Raw genomic sequence first — 14,584 nt, 5'->3', positions numbered from 1 at the left:
TGACTAAAAATAACAAAATCAATAGTTACTATGTGTCCCTCACTGAGTTTATCTAAGTTCCCTTTATCTTCCAGTGTTCAGTTCAATTCAGTTCAGTCGCTCAGTCGTGTCCGAATCTTTTCGACCTCATGAAGCGCAGCACTCCAGGCCTCACTGTCCATCACCACTCCCGGAGTTTACTGAGACTAACATTCATCGAGTCAGTGATGCCATCCAGCCATCTCATCCTCTGTCGTCCCCTTCTCCTCCTGCCCCCAATCCCTCCCAGCATCAGAGTCTTTTCCAATGAGTCAACTCTTCACATGAGGTGGCCAAAGTACTGGAGTTTCAGCTTTAGCATCATTCCTTCCAAAGAAATCCCAGGGCTGATCTCCTTTAGGATGGACTGGTTGGATCTCCTTGCAGTCCAAGGGACTCTCAAGAGTCTTCTCCAACACCACAGTTCAAAAGCATCAATTCTTCTGCACTCAGCTTTCTTCCCAGTCCAACTCTCACATCCATACATGACCACGGGAAAAACCATAGCCTTGACTAGACGGACCTTTGTTGGCAAAGTAATGTCTCTGCTTTTGAATATGCTATCTAGGTTGGTCATAACTTTCCTTCCAAGGAGTAAGCGTCTTTTAATTTCATGGCTGCAATCACCATCTGCAGTGATTTTGGAGCCCCAAAAATAAAGTCTGACACTGTTTTCACTGTCTCCCCATCTATTTCCCATGAAGTGACTGATTATTATATTTTTTTCATTTTTCTTTCCCTGCTAGAAATGCAGTTCAAACTCTCCTAACGCAACTAGGAGACTCTCCTTTCTGTGGACAGTTTTCAACTTACTCATTTGGTGATTGAGCAAAGATTCCATCGATAAAAAACAGTGCTTTCAGATTCTGTATCAGAATCAGAAAAGAACATGTAAAGAAAAAAAGAGTTAAACATCACTTGATTAAAAAAAAAAAAAAGTAAAACAAAGGGAATCTGTTAAAGTGTCTTGGGGTCAAAGAGTTGGTCAGTAACTTAAAGCAGTATTGAAAGCCCCCAAAGGAGAAAAAAATTAGGAAAGTGCAACTAAAAACACAGTCTGTTATTCTAATTTTAAAAGTAATTTCAAAACTTTGTTTCATGAAAAAATGCTAATAATACATTTATTCTTTCACTTTTAGACCTTTTGATTTTAGTTTAAAATTATTTCTAAATCAAAGGTTTTTCCCTTCCCCCTACAATTCTCTTGTTTTAGCTGTATGCTAAGGAAAAATCAATCACAAATGAGCAGCTTATCCTAAACTGCTGTTGCAGTATCCTTTGTCTTAAACAAGGAGAATAATTTGAATAATCAATAAGAATTGAACATCTATACTAGGCTATTTAGTAGCTGACTCTTAAAATGCTGCTCACAGCTGTTAACCTTTGTAACACATTTTCCTGACTTAGTCTACAAAATCAACCTATTCTGTGTTCTTCTTTTCTGTTTCAGTATCAGTAACCTATCCAATTTATTCTAACTACTTTTAAAATATTATCACTGCTACTAGTAACACTGATTTTTTTAAATGTAGAAAAGTATAATAAAGATCACCCATTATCCTATGTCTTGAGAAGATCATTGTTAACAGGTTAACATGCATTTTAATATTTTTCTGACTGATAACCTGCCCGGATCTATGTGACAAACTGTTTTAACCCGCTTTGGCATGCAGAAAAAGTAAATTCAGAGACAATTAAATTGATGAAAACTGCTAAAGACATTCACAAAATAGGTTAAAAAAATAAAGGTTTCCATTTATATAAACTCAATCCTTTATCTATAAATGACTGACACTAGAAACACTCCTTCTCATCTCCATTGCTAAACATTTCCTCACCATTTCCTTTCGGTAACTACTTCAGATATCAGCACTGCCTGCAACACTGACCTTTATCTCCAATTCTCACTTTACTCTTATACAAATAGGCAAAGGATCTCTAAGTGCTGACAGAGGACAGGCAGTAAAATGGAGCAGAGAGAGGAAAAGTGTTAAAAGAAAAGAGTGCGTTAAACTTAAGTGCTAGTCTTCACAATCTTATCCAGGACCCCCGACCACAAGCCTGCTCATTGCCACAACAAGCATCAGTTTGCAGAAATGCACTAGGAAAGGTGGAGAGAAACTTTTTTCTACCAACCTTATTTTCAGTATTATTCCTGCTTGATTTTCAATTCCACTATCAAAGATAAGGAAAGGGAAAACTGTATTATCCAACACTACACTCATTATCCAGGTCCCACTCCTGTCTTTTACTATCTAGTGAATGTTTTGCCTCTTCTTTCATTCTACCCCAATTTATTTTCTTCTCTGATGTCGTCACTCCAGAAGAAACCCACGCTTCACATAGCTCTAACTCAGCAAATCATACCTATTACTCCAGGGACTGCCCCATTCTCATCAATTTACATCCTTTTACCCAACACAAATTTTAGGGCTACTTCACGCTTCTCATTTTCCCTCCCACTTTAAGAACATTTGGAGACACCATTAGGCTTTGAACTGGGCGGGGGACGGGGGGGAACATTAATCTCATAAAATCTGTTAAAATCTCATAAAATATGTTTGGTGCTAATGATGAACTATCCAAATTTCAAGCAAGTTATTTTACTATTTTTTAGGACTCAGCTCACTCATGTGTAAAAACAAAGGAAGTCATTTAGATTATCACTTGAAAATCTGGCTGACAAATTTCCAAGCACCATTGACAGGGGTTCTGAAATTGTACATCTGAGGTGGAATGGAGTAATTTTCTAAAAGGTACCCATATGAGTTTACTGTTTATTCATGTTTGGGAATCACTAAAGTTCCTTCTAGTTTAACATTCAAAGATTCTATGCTGGAATTTTCACTGTATTTTCTGATAGGAATATTGTTATAAAAGGAGTACAGTTTCCATAATTATTGGTATTACAGTACAGGCATGTTACTGATTAAATAGGCCTTTGTAACCTGACACAGCACCATTTGTATTATTATTTTATAACCAGAGAAGACCTGCAAATGACACTATAATGACAGTAAGACCTCAAAGTAAAGCACTAAATTAATAAAGCACTACTTCTTTGGTATTATTATGTGAAAAATCAGACTTTTTCAGGTGGCATTTTCACAGATTTTTGTCAAATCACAAGTCTTGACCTACATGTCAGAAATAAAGATAGAAAGGGCATGCTTTTTAGGACCTTTTACTTTGCTAGTTCACTGATGGGGCTTTGTATATCATTAAAACCCAGAAAAGTCTAGATCATTGGTGGAATTCAACGAGATGCCAGTCCAGGTCCAGGTTCGATGCAGGATACTGGATGCTTGGGGCTAGTGCACTGGGACGACCCAGAGGGATGGTATGGGGAGGGAGGAGGGAGGAGGGTTCAGGATGGGGAACACATGTATACCTGTGGCGGATTCATTTTGATATTTGGCAAAACTAATACAATTATGTAAAGTTTAAAAATAAAATAAAATTTAAAAAAAAAACACCTAAAAAACAGTCTCAGTCATATGCTTACAGACTGCCAGGACTTTACCTGCCCTAAAGCAAACTGTATCATTCACTTATGAACTACATGTATCTATCCTAGCTCTGGTAACTTCCAAATACTAATTCTCATTATAAACAAGTGTTCTCTTGGTTAATATTCAGGCTTAAACACATGCTTCAACATGCGGGAACTAAGAGAGAACAAACAGCACTTGAAGACACGATGACACCTAATTTTTGAATGAATTAATAACGAATAATCAAATTATTTTAAAAAGGTAAAAATGGAAATGGAATTATATGCTATCCATTTTTTTCTTTAAAAAGAGGTACTTAAGTTTGCACAAAATACACAATAAAGTGTGTCCATTTATTTCCTCATTTTTCCAAACAACACAAGAACCTATTGAATGCCATTATGTAAGTGCATTCTCTGAATATCAAGAATGATGCAATCGTTGCTATAGTAACTACTTATTATTGAATAAATTGTGGGTTGGGGTTAAAGCATTCTTTAAAAAAACAAATTTCAATGTCTCAATATGCCTGATAAGTCTCTATTGCTAACTATTAAACAATAACTATAGGCTATTTTTTAGGATTACTATTTAAGCAGCTATTAAAAAATCGAGCCTTGAGTTGTCAAGGGGAAAAAAACTTTAAAGTTTGAAAAATGAAACACATCACCTACATTCAAAAGAACAAAAGATACTTAGTTTTACTCTTCCAGAGTAATTGAAAAGTGTTTGTAACTCAAAAGTAACATTATCTTAGCTATCTGTTCCTTCCCACTGTCATAAGTTTGCTTCTAATCCAAGCTTAACCAAGTATAAGACAACCACTAGAAGACTGCTGACTTCTCAATGTGCAATTAAGCTAAAGCCAGAAGAAACCAAGAAAATTATCCCTCGTTTTGATCTTTAGAAGAAATGTCTCCTGAGCATATGAAAAAACTGGGAATTTTCACTGTCAGTTTCTTATAAAATAGTTCTGTAAAAAAGCTTGTATTTTAAAACACCAAATATAACTGTAGATCCCAACTATAAACACTTCTCAGGCCCAAGCAAAAGCTACTATGGCTTCTCCTTTGCTCAAGATCTTCCGTAAGAGGGGTTCCCAGCGATGGCCTGTTTCGCGGGGTACCCTTTGGAGGCTTAGTCGTTACATACTATTCATATCTAAAGAATATTTTAAGAATCTGCCCCAGATCTCTTTCTCTCCCGCCTAAATAAACACTAAGATCCAGCATTTAAAGAACGGGATGGGGGGGCGGGGGGTGGCAAGGATGGAGCCCCTCCCCCTTAGGTGAAATCCAGTCAGCTAAAAGGCCTGCTGACTTCGCAGCCCTGGAAGCCAATGCGAGGAAGCTCCGGCCCGGGCTAAACCCGCAGGAATGAGGTAGTAAGGGGGTCAAACGCGGCAACAAATCAAACAGGCTGATCAAAGCGCAGGGTGGTCAACTTGCGCTTCTTCCAGTCCATCTTTCTCGAATGGATTTCTACCTGACTTCGTGTTTTAGCTTCTAGTCTCTCGTAACGATCGACCTCCACCTCCTGTGTTGAGGGTCTGGGTGCTTGTGTGTGGTGACAACAATCTCAGCACCCAGGCTGGGGACAGGGAATGGGGGAGGTGGGGACTCGGCTCCTTCACAGGCCTGGAACTCTCCTGAAGGGCCCTCGAAGAAAAGGGGGCGGGAGGAGGGCGCCTGAAGCCGAACCGAGGACTCGACCGAGAAGGGGGCGTCCTGGCCTGGGAGAGCGGCCCTGGCAGGGGCTGACGTGCAGCTCCTTCAGGTTGTAATGGTGGCCCCTTGGGGGAGGGGAGAGGTTGACAAGGGGCCGGGGGCGACGAGGCCTCCCCTTCCCCCCGCTCCGTTCGCTGTTTACCTTCCCGGTACTTCTTGCGGAGCCGCCGGTGGACGCTTTTTACCACCCCGGAGAGCTTCTCCTGCTCCAGCTTCCGCTCCTGCTCCCTAGGCGGCGGAGTGCTCGCGGGTCCGGCCCCGTGCCCGCGAGCAGCGCTTCGGCCGCCGGGCCCCGGCTCCATATCGCTGCTGCCGCCGCCGCCGCCGCCGCCCCTCGGGCCCCCGCAGACGCCCGCCTGACGGAGGAGGTGGGGAAGGAGGAGGCAGCAGCGGAGGCAGCAGCGGGAGGAGGCAGAGGAATCAGAGCGGCTGCCTAGGAGGTGGCCACTTACTCAAATGCACAAGCTGATTGGTGGACTCTGGAGGGCTGGGCGGAAACGGAAAAGGCCAAAGGCCAATAGACGGAGAGCGCTAGGCCACACCCGCTTGTTTGGGAAGGCGAGCAGCTGAAGGAGGCGGGGTTTGCAGGCTGAGGTTGCTGAGGCAGTGGGAGCTCTAGGCCCGACAGCTTCTCTCCCTTCCCCGCCGCTCCAGGGATCCTGTGCGCAGGCGCTGTGATGAGGCCACGGGAGACGCGCTGCAAGCCATGCGCTTGCGCGACTGAGTTTGCTTAGGTTGGGCATCTTTCTACCGCCCAGCTTTCTCATGTCTTCTAGCCATTTCCCCTCTTGAGAGTTACATTCTGGTGTGATGCAGTCAGGGTCCTGTATCTGAGCCTCAGCCTCACCTTGTCAGTTGTAGGTTCCCTTTATCTGCGTGGCCCTGAGAAGCGCTTAGGAGATGACTTGGGAGCACGAGAATTTTACATTTTAAGGAACCCAGGCATGGATGCTTTGGTAGGCACAGAAAGAGGTCTGGCTACCAAGTGTGTGCGTCCTGAGTTGTGCCCGGCTCCTTGCAACGCTATGGGCTGTAGCCCGTCAGGCTCCTCTGTCCATGGAATTTTCCAGGCAAGAATGCTGAAGTGGGTTGCATTTCCTACCTCAGGGGATCTTCCCGACCCAGGGATCGAACCTAAGTCTTTGGTATTGGCAGGCGTATTTTTTACCACTGTGCCACCTGGGAAGCCCAAGCACTGTTTAATTCAAGAGCCAGCAGTGAGTGATGCCTCTAGTGCTAGGGTTGGGCAGAAAAACATGGGAACTGGGGAAAGGAGAGGGGCAATAAAAAGCAATATAAGATGAAAGAGGGGAAAGGAAAGCTAGAGAATCCATAACAGATGCCCTTGAGAACGTCTGTGGTGGCCTGGGTGTCAGAGAAAGCCTGCTTTGGTCTAATTCGCATCAGAATTCGCATCAGAACTCTGAGCACTTTTAATGTTGGCATGGGTAACTTGCTGCCTTTTAAATGGTTGGGTTAATCTAGGCAGAGTGCCAAAGTGGATTTGGCAACCTGTTCTACCTCCTTCCTCTTCTCTCTTCTCATGAGAAGCTTATGGGGAATATGGTTATTGAGTTCTGTCCTAGAAAGGAGGAACACATTAGCTTTCAAGTGGTACTGAGGCTGCTGGAGTTTCAGAGATTCAACCAGCTGAGGTCCCTTAATGAATTGTGTTAGGCTATAGTGTTCCCACCCCACCCACCGCACTGCAGTTGGTTACATGATGTTTGGAAATTGTTGCAATAACAATCTGATCAGTAATTTTATAAATATAAATGAGGCCTGCATTGTGTAACCATTTTGTATGCCACCTTCTGAATAATGAGATCTTGAAAAAGGTAGCATTATACAGTCTCCAGAACATAGGAGGAGGGAGAGTGTGGAAGTGAAGGCAGAAGATTGGTGAAATTTAAGATGAAAGATATGTCCCTACCCTCAGTGAAGAAGCACATCAAACACAGATAAACTTCATAAGAACTAATTGTAGTTATGAGGAGAAATTACACAGACATGCCTAATAAAATGAGAATGCGTGCGTACTAAGTTGATTCAGTTGTGTCAGAGTCTTTGATTTGAGAACCTGGGGACCATAGCCCACCAGGCTTCTCTGTCCATGGGATTCTCCAGGCAAGAATAGTGAAGTGGGTTGTCATGCCCTTCTCCAAATAAAATGAGAATATAGGATCTTATGGAGAAGGCAGTGGCAACCCACTCCAGTACTCTTGCCTGGAAAATCCCATGGACAGAGGAGCCTGGTAGGCTGCAGTCCATGGGATCGCTAAGAGTCAGACACGACTGAAGCGACTTAGCAGCAGCAGCATGGGATCTTATTTGGAGTGGGAGGAGATTTCATTTGGGAAAAAGAGGAACTTGAGAAGACAGCATCGTTTCGCTCTTTCCATATTTTAATATTTATTGAAGGCAGAAAGAGGTGCAAATATTGGAAAGTTATAATCATAGTAAAGACAGCATCAAATTTCATTTGTACTGAATTGGCTTCCCTGGTGGATCAGACCACAAAGAATCTTCCTGCAATGCAGGAGACCCAGGTTCAATCCCTGGGTTGGTTCAATCCCTTCTCCCCTGGAGAAGGGAATGGCAACCCACTCCAATATTCTTGCCTGGAAAATTCCATGGACAGAGGAGCTTGGCGGGCTACAATTCATGGGGTTGTCAAGAGTCGGACATGAGTGAGTGACTAACACACACACAGTCATAAAGAGAGTATTAAATTTCATTTGTACTGAATTGTAGTTAAAAGAATTTTTCCCTCCATGCTACTACTAGCACATGAATTTTTGTGTGTGTATGTGCACTCAGTTGTGTCTGACTCTTTTCGACCTCACGGACTGTAGAGAGTCAGACACGACTGAGTGACTGAATTGAACTGAGTATAGGAAAATATCCTTGGCAAGAAAAATAACTTGTTTTCTTTGTTCAGTTCAGTTCAGTTGCTCAGTCATGTCGGACTCTTTGTGACCCCATGGACTGTGGCATGCCAGGCCTCCCTGTCCATCACTAATTCCTGGAGTTTACTCAAACTCATGTACATTGAATTGGTGATGCCATTCAACCATCTCATCCTCTGTCATCCCCTTCTCCTCCTGCCTTCAATCTTTCCCAGCATCAGGGTCTTTTCCAATGAGTCAGTTCTTCACATTAGGTGGCTAAAGTATTGGAGGTTCAGCTTAAACGTCAGCCCTTCCAATGAACACCCAGGACTGATCTCCTTTAGGATGGACTGGTTGGATCTCCTTGCAGTCCAAGGGACTCTCAAGAGTCTTCTCCAACGTCACAGTTCAAAAGCATGAATTCTTCGGCACTCAGCTTTCTTTACAATCCAACTGTCACATCCATACATGACTACTGGAAAAACCATAGCCTTGACTAGACGGACCTTTGTTGGCAAAGTAATGTCTCTGCTTTTGAATATGCTATCTAGGTTGGTCATAACTTTCCTTCCAAGGAGTAAGCGTCTTTAATTTCATGGCTGCAGTCACCATCTGCAGTGATTTTGGAGCCCCCCAAAATAAAGGGGGTTCTCTTGCCTTGAGAACCCAATGAACAGTATGTCTTCTTTGTAAGGAAACTAAATTCCCATAGACAATGAGAAGAGTCAACATGTAAAAATAAAGTGCATTCTATTTTCAGAATGAATTCAAAACGTATTAATGATGATGAAAAGTAAACTTGAAAAAACCACATCAAAATCTGGGTGGTGGCACTGAGCTAGCAAATATAAAGATTCTGGGCATACTTTGCAAAAGTGTACTTTTCATTGCTGCATTTATTGAGTTTTCCTGTAGGAGGGAGAAGGTTGCACAATAGAAATTAGGGTTCTTTATCGAAAGCATTAATCATTGGTATTTTTTATTCCTCTTTGACCCTCTTTATCATTAAAATCTTAAAAGCATTTAGGTTTTAATGTATAATAGAAGTATTAGTATTAAATTTATAGTTACAAAATACACAATGGTGTACAATAGTGCAAAAGACTTGTTATTATTGAAGAAAGAGATATTCCAAGCTGGGCAAATATTCAGCTCATGGCTATTTAGAAATAGAATTTTTAGCAATTCAGTTAAAATAAAGACAAGAAAAATAAAAAGCTATATTATTAAAAATATTTACATATTATTTTTATAGCTTTTACCTATTAATATAAAAATATCCATGAAGTTTAAGTACTTTTCTTCTAGTAATTCAAGCTTTCAAAATGTAGATGTATCATTAATTTGGCACATTTAGAGAAACCGTTGAAAAGCTTTTGCTTTTCATATTTCATTTCAAATTATAGAAACTTTTTTTTTGGAAAATGTATTTAATGTTTTTGATAGAAACAAACATAGCTGAGAACTGAACTGGCAAGAAAAAAATTTCAGTGGTGTATTTCCCTTCAGCATGACAGATCATTACTTTAGATTTCTTTCTATTTATTGAAAATAAAATTATTTTCTTTAAATATTTGTTTATAGTTACTGGTACAATGTCTTCCCTATAATTAACATATCTGCCAACATAAAAATCTTTAAAATAACACAGATTAACTGTCTTTCCATAGTTAATATGTAGAATGTGTTGACTAGAATTAATTACAGCAAGTGCATGCATGCTAAGTCACTTCAGTCGTGTCCGACTCTCTGCGACCCCATAGACGGCAGCCCAACAGGCTCCCACGTCTCTGGGATTCTCCAGGCAAGAACACTGGAGTGAGTTGCCATTTCCTTCTCCAACGCATGAAAGTGAAAATGAAAGTGAAGTCGCTCAGTCATGTCCGACTCTTAGCGACCCCATGAACTGCAGCCTACCGGGCTCCTCCATCCATGGGATTTTCCAGGCAAGAGTACCGGAGTGGGGTGCCATTGCCTTCTCCGAATTACAGCAAGTGGTAACCATTAACTATTGCCTCACAAATGCAACTATGAAGTTTACAATATTTTTGTGAGATACTAATTATAAAGTTCATTTCATTACCACAGCAAGGCTAATGTAGGAGGAGATTCACCTAGGAAATGGGAAGTATTCTTCCAGGTGATGGATGTTGTCCTTATAATAAGAGTAGGACTGAGAGATTTTCTGAATCTTGATTCCGCCTTTACGTTAACTACCAGAGCAAGGTGCTTGATTTTCTGAGCCTTATTTTTTCTCCTTTTAATGTAAATGAAGAGGTTGGATTAGACTAGTGTTTTTCAAGTTTTTGTGTTCACCATGACTCATAGTAAAAAATGCATCTTACATCGGGGCTTGGGATATATGTATATGTATGTACATATATCCCATATATATATATACACACACACACACACACACACATCCCAAGTCCTGATGTAAAATGTGCATATATAAATATATATTGTATATACAAATATATATTACACATATGTATATCTATATTGTACATATACATATATAGAGACACACATATATAATTAGGACAAATGTTTTATCACCAGACAATACTTACCTTCCCTAAGTGCAATCCATGGTGATATTTACAATTCTATTTTTTTTTCTTTTTTTAATTTTATTTTATTTTTAAACTTTACAATATTGTATTAGTTTTGCCAAACATCAAAATGAATCCACCACAGGTATACCCGTGCTCCCCATCCTGAACCCTCCTCCCTCCTCCCTCCTCCCTCCCCATACCCTCCCTCTGGGTTGTCCCAGTGCACCAGCCCCAAGCATCCAGTACCGTGCATCGAACCTGGACTGGCGACTCGTTTCATACATGATATTATACATGTTTCAATGCCATTCTCCCAAATCTCCCCACCCTCTCCCTCTCCCTCTCCCACAGAGTCCATAAGACTGATCTATACATCAGTGACTCTTTTGCTGTCTCGTACACAGGGTTATTGTTACCATCTTTCTAAATTCCATATATATGTGTTAGTATACTGTATTGGTGTTTTTCTTTCTGGCTTACTTCACTCTGTATAATAGGTTCCAATTGCATCCACCTCATTAGAACTGATTCAAATGTATTCTTTTTAATGGCTGAGTAATACTCCATTGTGTATATGTACCACAGCTTTCTTATCCATTCATCTGCTGATGGGCATCTAGGTTGCTTCCATGTCCTGGCTATTATAAACAGTGCTGTGATGAACATTGGGGTACACGTGTCTCTTTCAATTCTGGTTTCCTCAGTGTGTATGTCCAGCAGTGGGATTGCTGGATCATAAGGCAGTTCTACTTCCAGTTTTTTAAGGAATCTCCACACTGTTCTCCATAGTGGCTGTACTAGTTTGCATTCCCACCAACAGTGTAAGAGGGTTCCCTTTTCTCTACACCCTCTCCAGCATTTATTGCTTGTAGACTTTTGGATCGCAGCCATTCTGACTGGCATGAAATGGTACCTCATAGTGGTTTTGATTTGCATTTCTCTGATAATGAGTGATGTTGAGCATCTTTTCATGTGTTTGTTAGCCATCTGTATGTCTTCTTTGGAGAAATGTCTATTTAGTTGCTCCAAAGTTTAAAAAAAAAAAAACTTTGGAGCACACTCCATTGATTTTTATGGTGTTTTAATGAGTCATGGCTTAAAATTTAGAAAACACTGGCAATTTAAAAGATCTCTTTCAACCCCAAACCACTGTAATTCTATGACTCACATTGATTTTAAGAATGCTTTGTGAGATGTACCTTGCCATGTTGAGGCTACTCAGTGCCTTTTAAACATCATTTTTATGTCTGGGGAATTTCCACTATTATGAATGCAGGCCTAAAGCAATGACCAGACTCTGCTAATCATATTCTCTGGAATGAGCTGTCTGTTCAGAAAAGAGCAGAACAATGAAGCAGAAGCTACAGGGAAACTTTTGATTTCTTTAGGGAGACTGTGCTGGTGTGGGTCTTTTAGGATAATAGCAACTGAAGTCCTATCTTCTACTGTCCAACATTTGCTCTTTAAGCCAAAAAACAGTGAGGTGAGAGCTAACACATTAGTAGCTGACAGTGAGATCTGACCTAGGACATTAGTTGCTGGGTCTGACTTAGGTGTAGATCCAGGCTGGGTGGTCTGTAAGTCTTCCTCACTGGTCCTTCTGGAGATTGAGGGGACAACTGACATCCTTAAAGAAGTGCCTTGTCTATTTGAACAGCTGGAGTGAGCCCTGTTTTTTGTATAGAAATGTCTAGTGAGGAAACATCTCAGAAGAGAATTAGTTGACCTGAAGGCAGTTTTCACTAGCCGTCACTGTGACTTTTGGTGATCTGTTCTCTATTGGGTTCCTTACCTTCCTCTACTGCCAATGACGGTGACTTGTTCTTACTTCACAGTTGTCTGAATAAAAGAAAATCATAAACTGAAAATGTTTTGAATGGTTAAAGAATTACAAAAGCAAATAAATGTGATAGGTATCATTTGTTTTTAAGGGACTTGATAAAATTTTCCTGGATGCTGGAAACTAGATTTAGACTTTCCTTTATTGAATGTGCATCAGTCTCCCTCTAGATTTTAATAGCTTGTCACTGAATCATCTTTCATTTTTCTTGTCCTAAAGGAAAGGTCTTTAGAAAACACAGATCTCATACATAGATCTCATACACAGATCTCATACTAGATTTGAAATTACAAGATGTTATATGTCAAAGAAGGAAGCAACCACAATACATTTCCCAAAGTCAACTGTATTTCCCCATAATTTTAAAAATACAATTAGAATTTTTTTTGAAAGCCAAATCAAAAGTTCCAGCCATAAAATTTTAATAAAAATGATATTTCTAATTTACCTAGAGTTCTGAAAATTCTTTATTCTAAAACTGAACTTCAAAAATTCTTCTTTTATTCAGTAAAGATGTATTCAGCCATAGGTCAAAAGTCTCAGTATTGTTAGGATGTCAATTTTCCCTAAATTGATGTAAAGATTCAAGGAAACCCCAATCAAAATCCAAGTCATTCTTTTGGTAGAAACTGACAAGTGATTCTAAAGTTCATATGGGGGGAAAAACCCCAGCAAAAACCAGAAGGTTCAAAACAACTTTGAAAATGGAGAACAAAGTTGGAGATCTCAAGACTTAGTATATGGCCAAAATAATCAAGAGTCTGTATTGGCTTAAAGAGAAACAAACAGATCAATGAAACAGGAAAGAACATTCAGAAATAGACACATACATGTACAGATAACTGATTTTTCCACAAAGTTGCAAAGCTCACTTGGTGGAGAAAGGATAGTGTTTTTGACAAATGTTACTAGAAAAATTGGACATCCATGTGCAAAACAATGTCCTTCAATCCCTACCTCATACCATTTATAAAAATTAACTCAAAATAGAAAACAGACCTAAATATAAAACCTAACACCAAAACTTTTAGATAAAAATCTTTATGACCTTGAATTGGGCTAATAATTGGCAAAAAGTTCATGGAAAAGTACTCAATATCATTGGTCATTCAGTTCAGTTTAGTCGCTCAGTCGTGTCCAGCTCTTTGCGACCCTGTGGACTGCTGCACGCCAGGCCTCCCTGTCCATCACCAACTCCCAGAGTCTACCCAAACTCATGTCCATTGAGTCGGTGACGCCATCCAACCATCTCATCCTCTGTCGTCCCCTTCTCCACCTGCCTTCAATCTTTCTCAGTGTCAGCATCTTTTCAAATGAGTCAGCTCTTTGAATGAGGTGGCCAAAATATTGGAGTTCAGCTTTAACATCAGTCCTTCCAATGAACACCCAGGACTGATCTCCTCTAGAATGGACTGGTTGGACCTCCTTGCAGTCCAGGGGAGTCTCAAGAGTCTTCTCCAACACCACAGTTCAAAAGCATCAATTCTTTGGCACTCAGCTTCTTTATAGTCCAACTCTCACATCTATACATGACCACTGGAAAAACCATAGCCTTGACTAGACGGACCTTTGTTGGCAAAGTAATGTCTCTGCTTTTTAATATGCTATCTAGGTTGGTTATAATTTTCCTTCTAAAGAGTAAGTGTCTTTTAATTTCATGGCTGCAGTCACCATCTGCAGTGATTATGCAGCCCCCCAAAATAAAGTCAGCCCCTGTTTCCACTGTTTCCCCATCTATTTGCCATGAAGTGATGGGACCAGATGCCGTGATCTTAGTTTTCTGAATGTTGAGCTTTAAGCCAACTTTTTCACTCTCCTCTTTCTTTTTCCTCAAGATGATGTTTAGTTCTTCTTCACTTTCTGCCATAAGGGTGGTGTCATCTGCATATCTGAGGTTATTGATATTTCTCCCAGCAATCTTGATTGGTCATCAGGGGAAAGCAAATTAAAATCAGAGAGCTACCACTACACATCAATGCTAATGACTAAATTTTATAAGTTTGCCCATGCCAATTTTTGGCTTGAACATAGAGGAAGGAGAATTCTCACACAATGC

The 14,584-nt window shown here is 40.5% G+C and overlaps 1 protein-coding gene across 1 annotated transcript in view; it reads right to left on the bottom strand.

The window, feature by feature from the left end:
* The window catches only part of SAMTOR (S-adenosylmethionine sensor upstream of mTORC1), a 78,070-nt gene extending 72,395 nt beyond the window's left edge, over nucleotides 1–5,675 (bottom strand). The window contains exon 1 of the mRNA XM_019959432.2: nucleotides 5,382–5,675. Coding sequence (XP_019814991.2) covers nucleotides 5,382–5,541 — 160 coding nt within the window. The 5' untranslated portion in view covers nucleotides 5,542–5,675. The remainder of the gene's footprint in view (nucleotides 1–5,381) is intronic.
* Nucleotides 5,676–14,584: the final 8,909 nt, after the last annotated feature.

This window comes from Bos indicus, chromosome 4 (genome assembly GCF_029378745.1).
Source record: "Bos indicus isolate NIAB-ARS_2022 breed Sahiwal x Tharparkar chromosome 4, NIAB-ARS_B.indTharparkar_mat_pri_1.0, whole genome shotgun sequence".
NCBI lineage: Eukaryota > Metazoa > Chordata > Mammalia > Artiodactyla > Bovidae > Bos > Bos indicus.
This window is presented reverse-complemented; position numbering and strand designations above follow the sequence as displayed.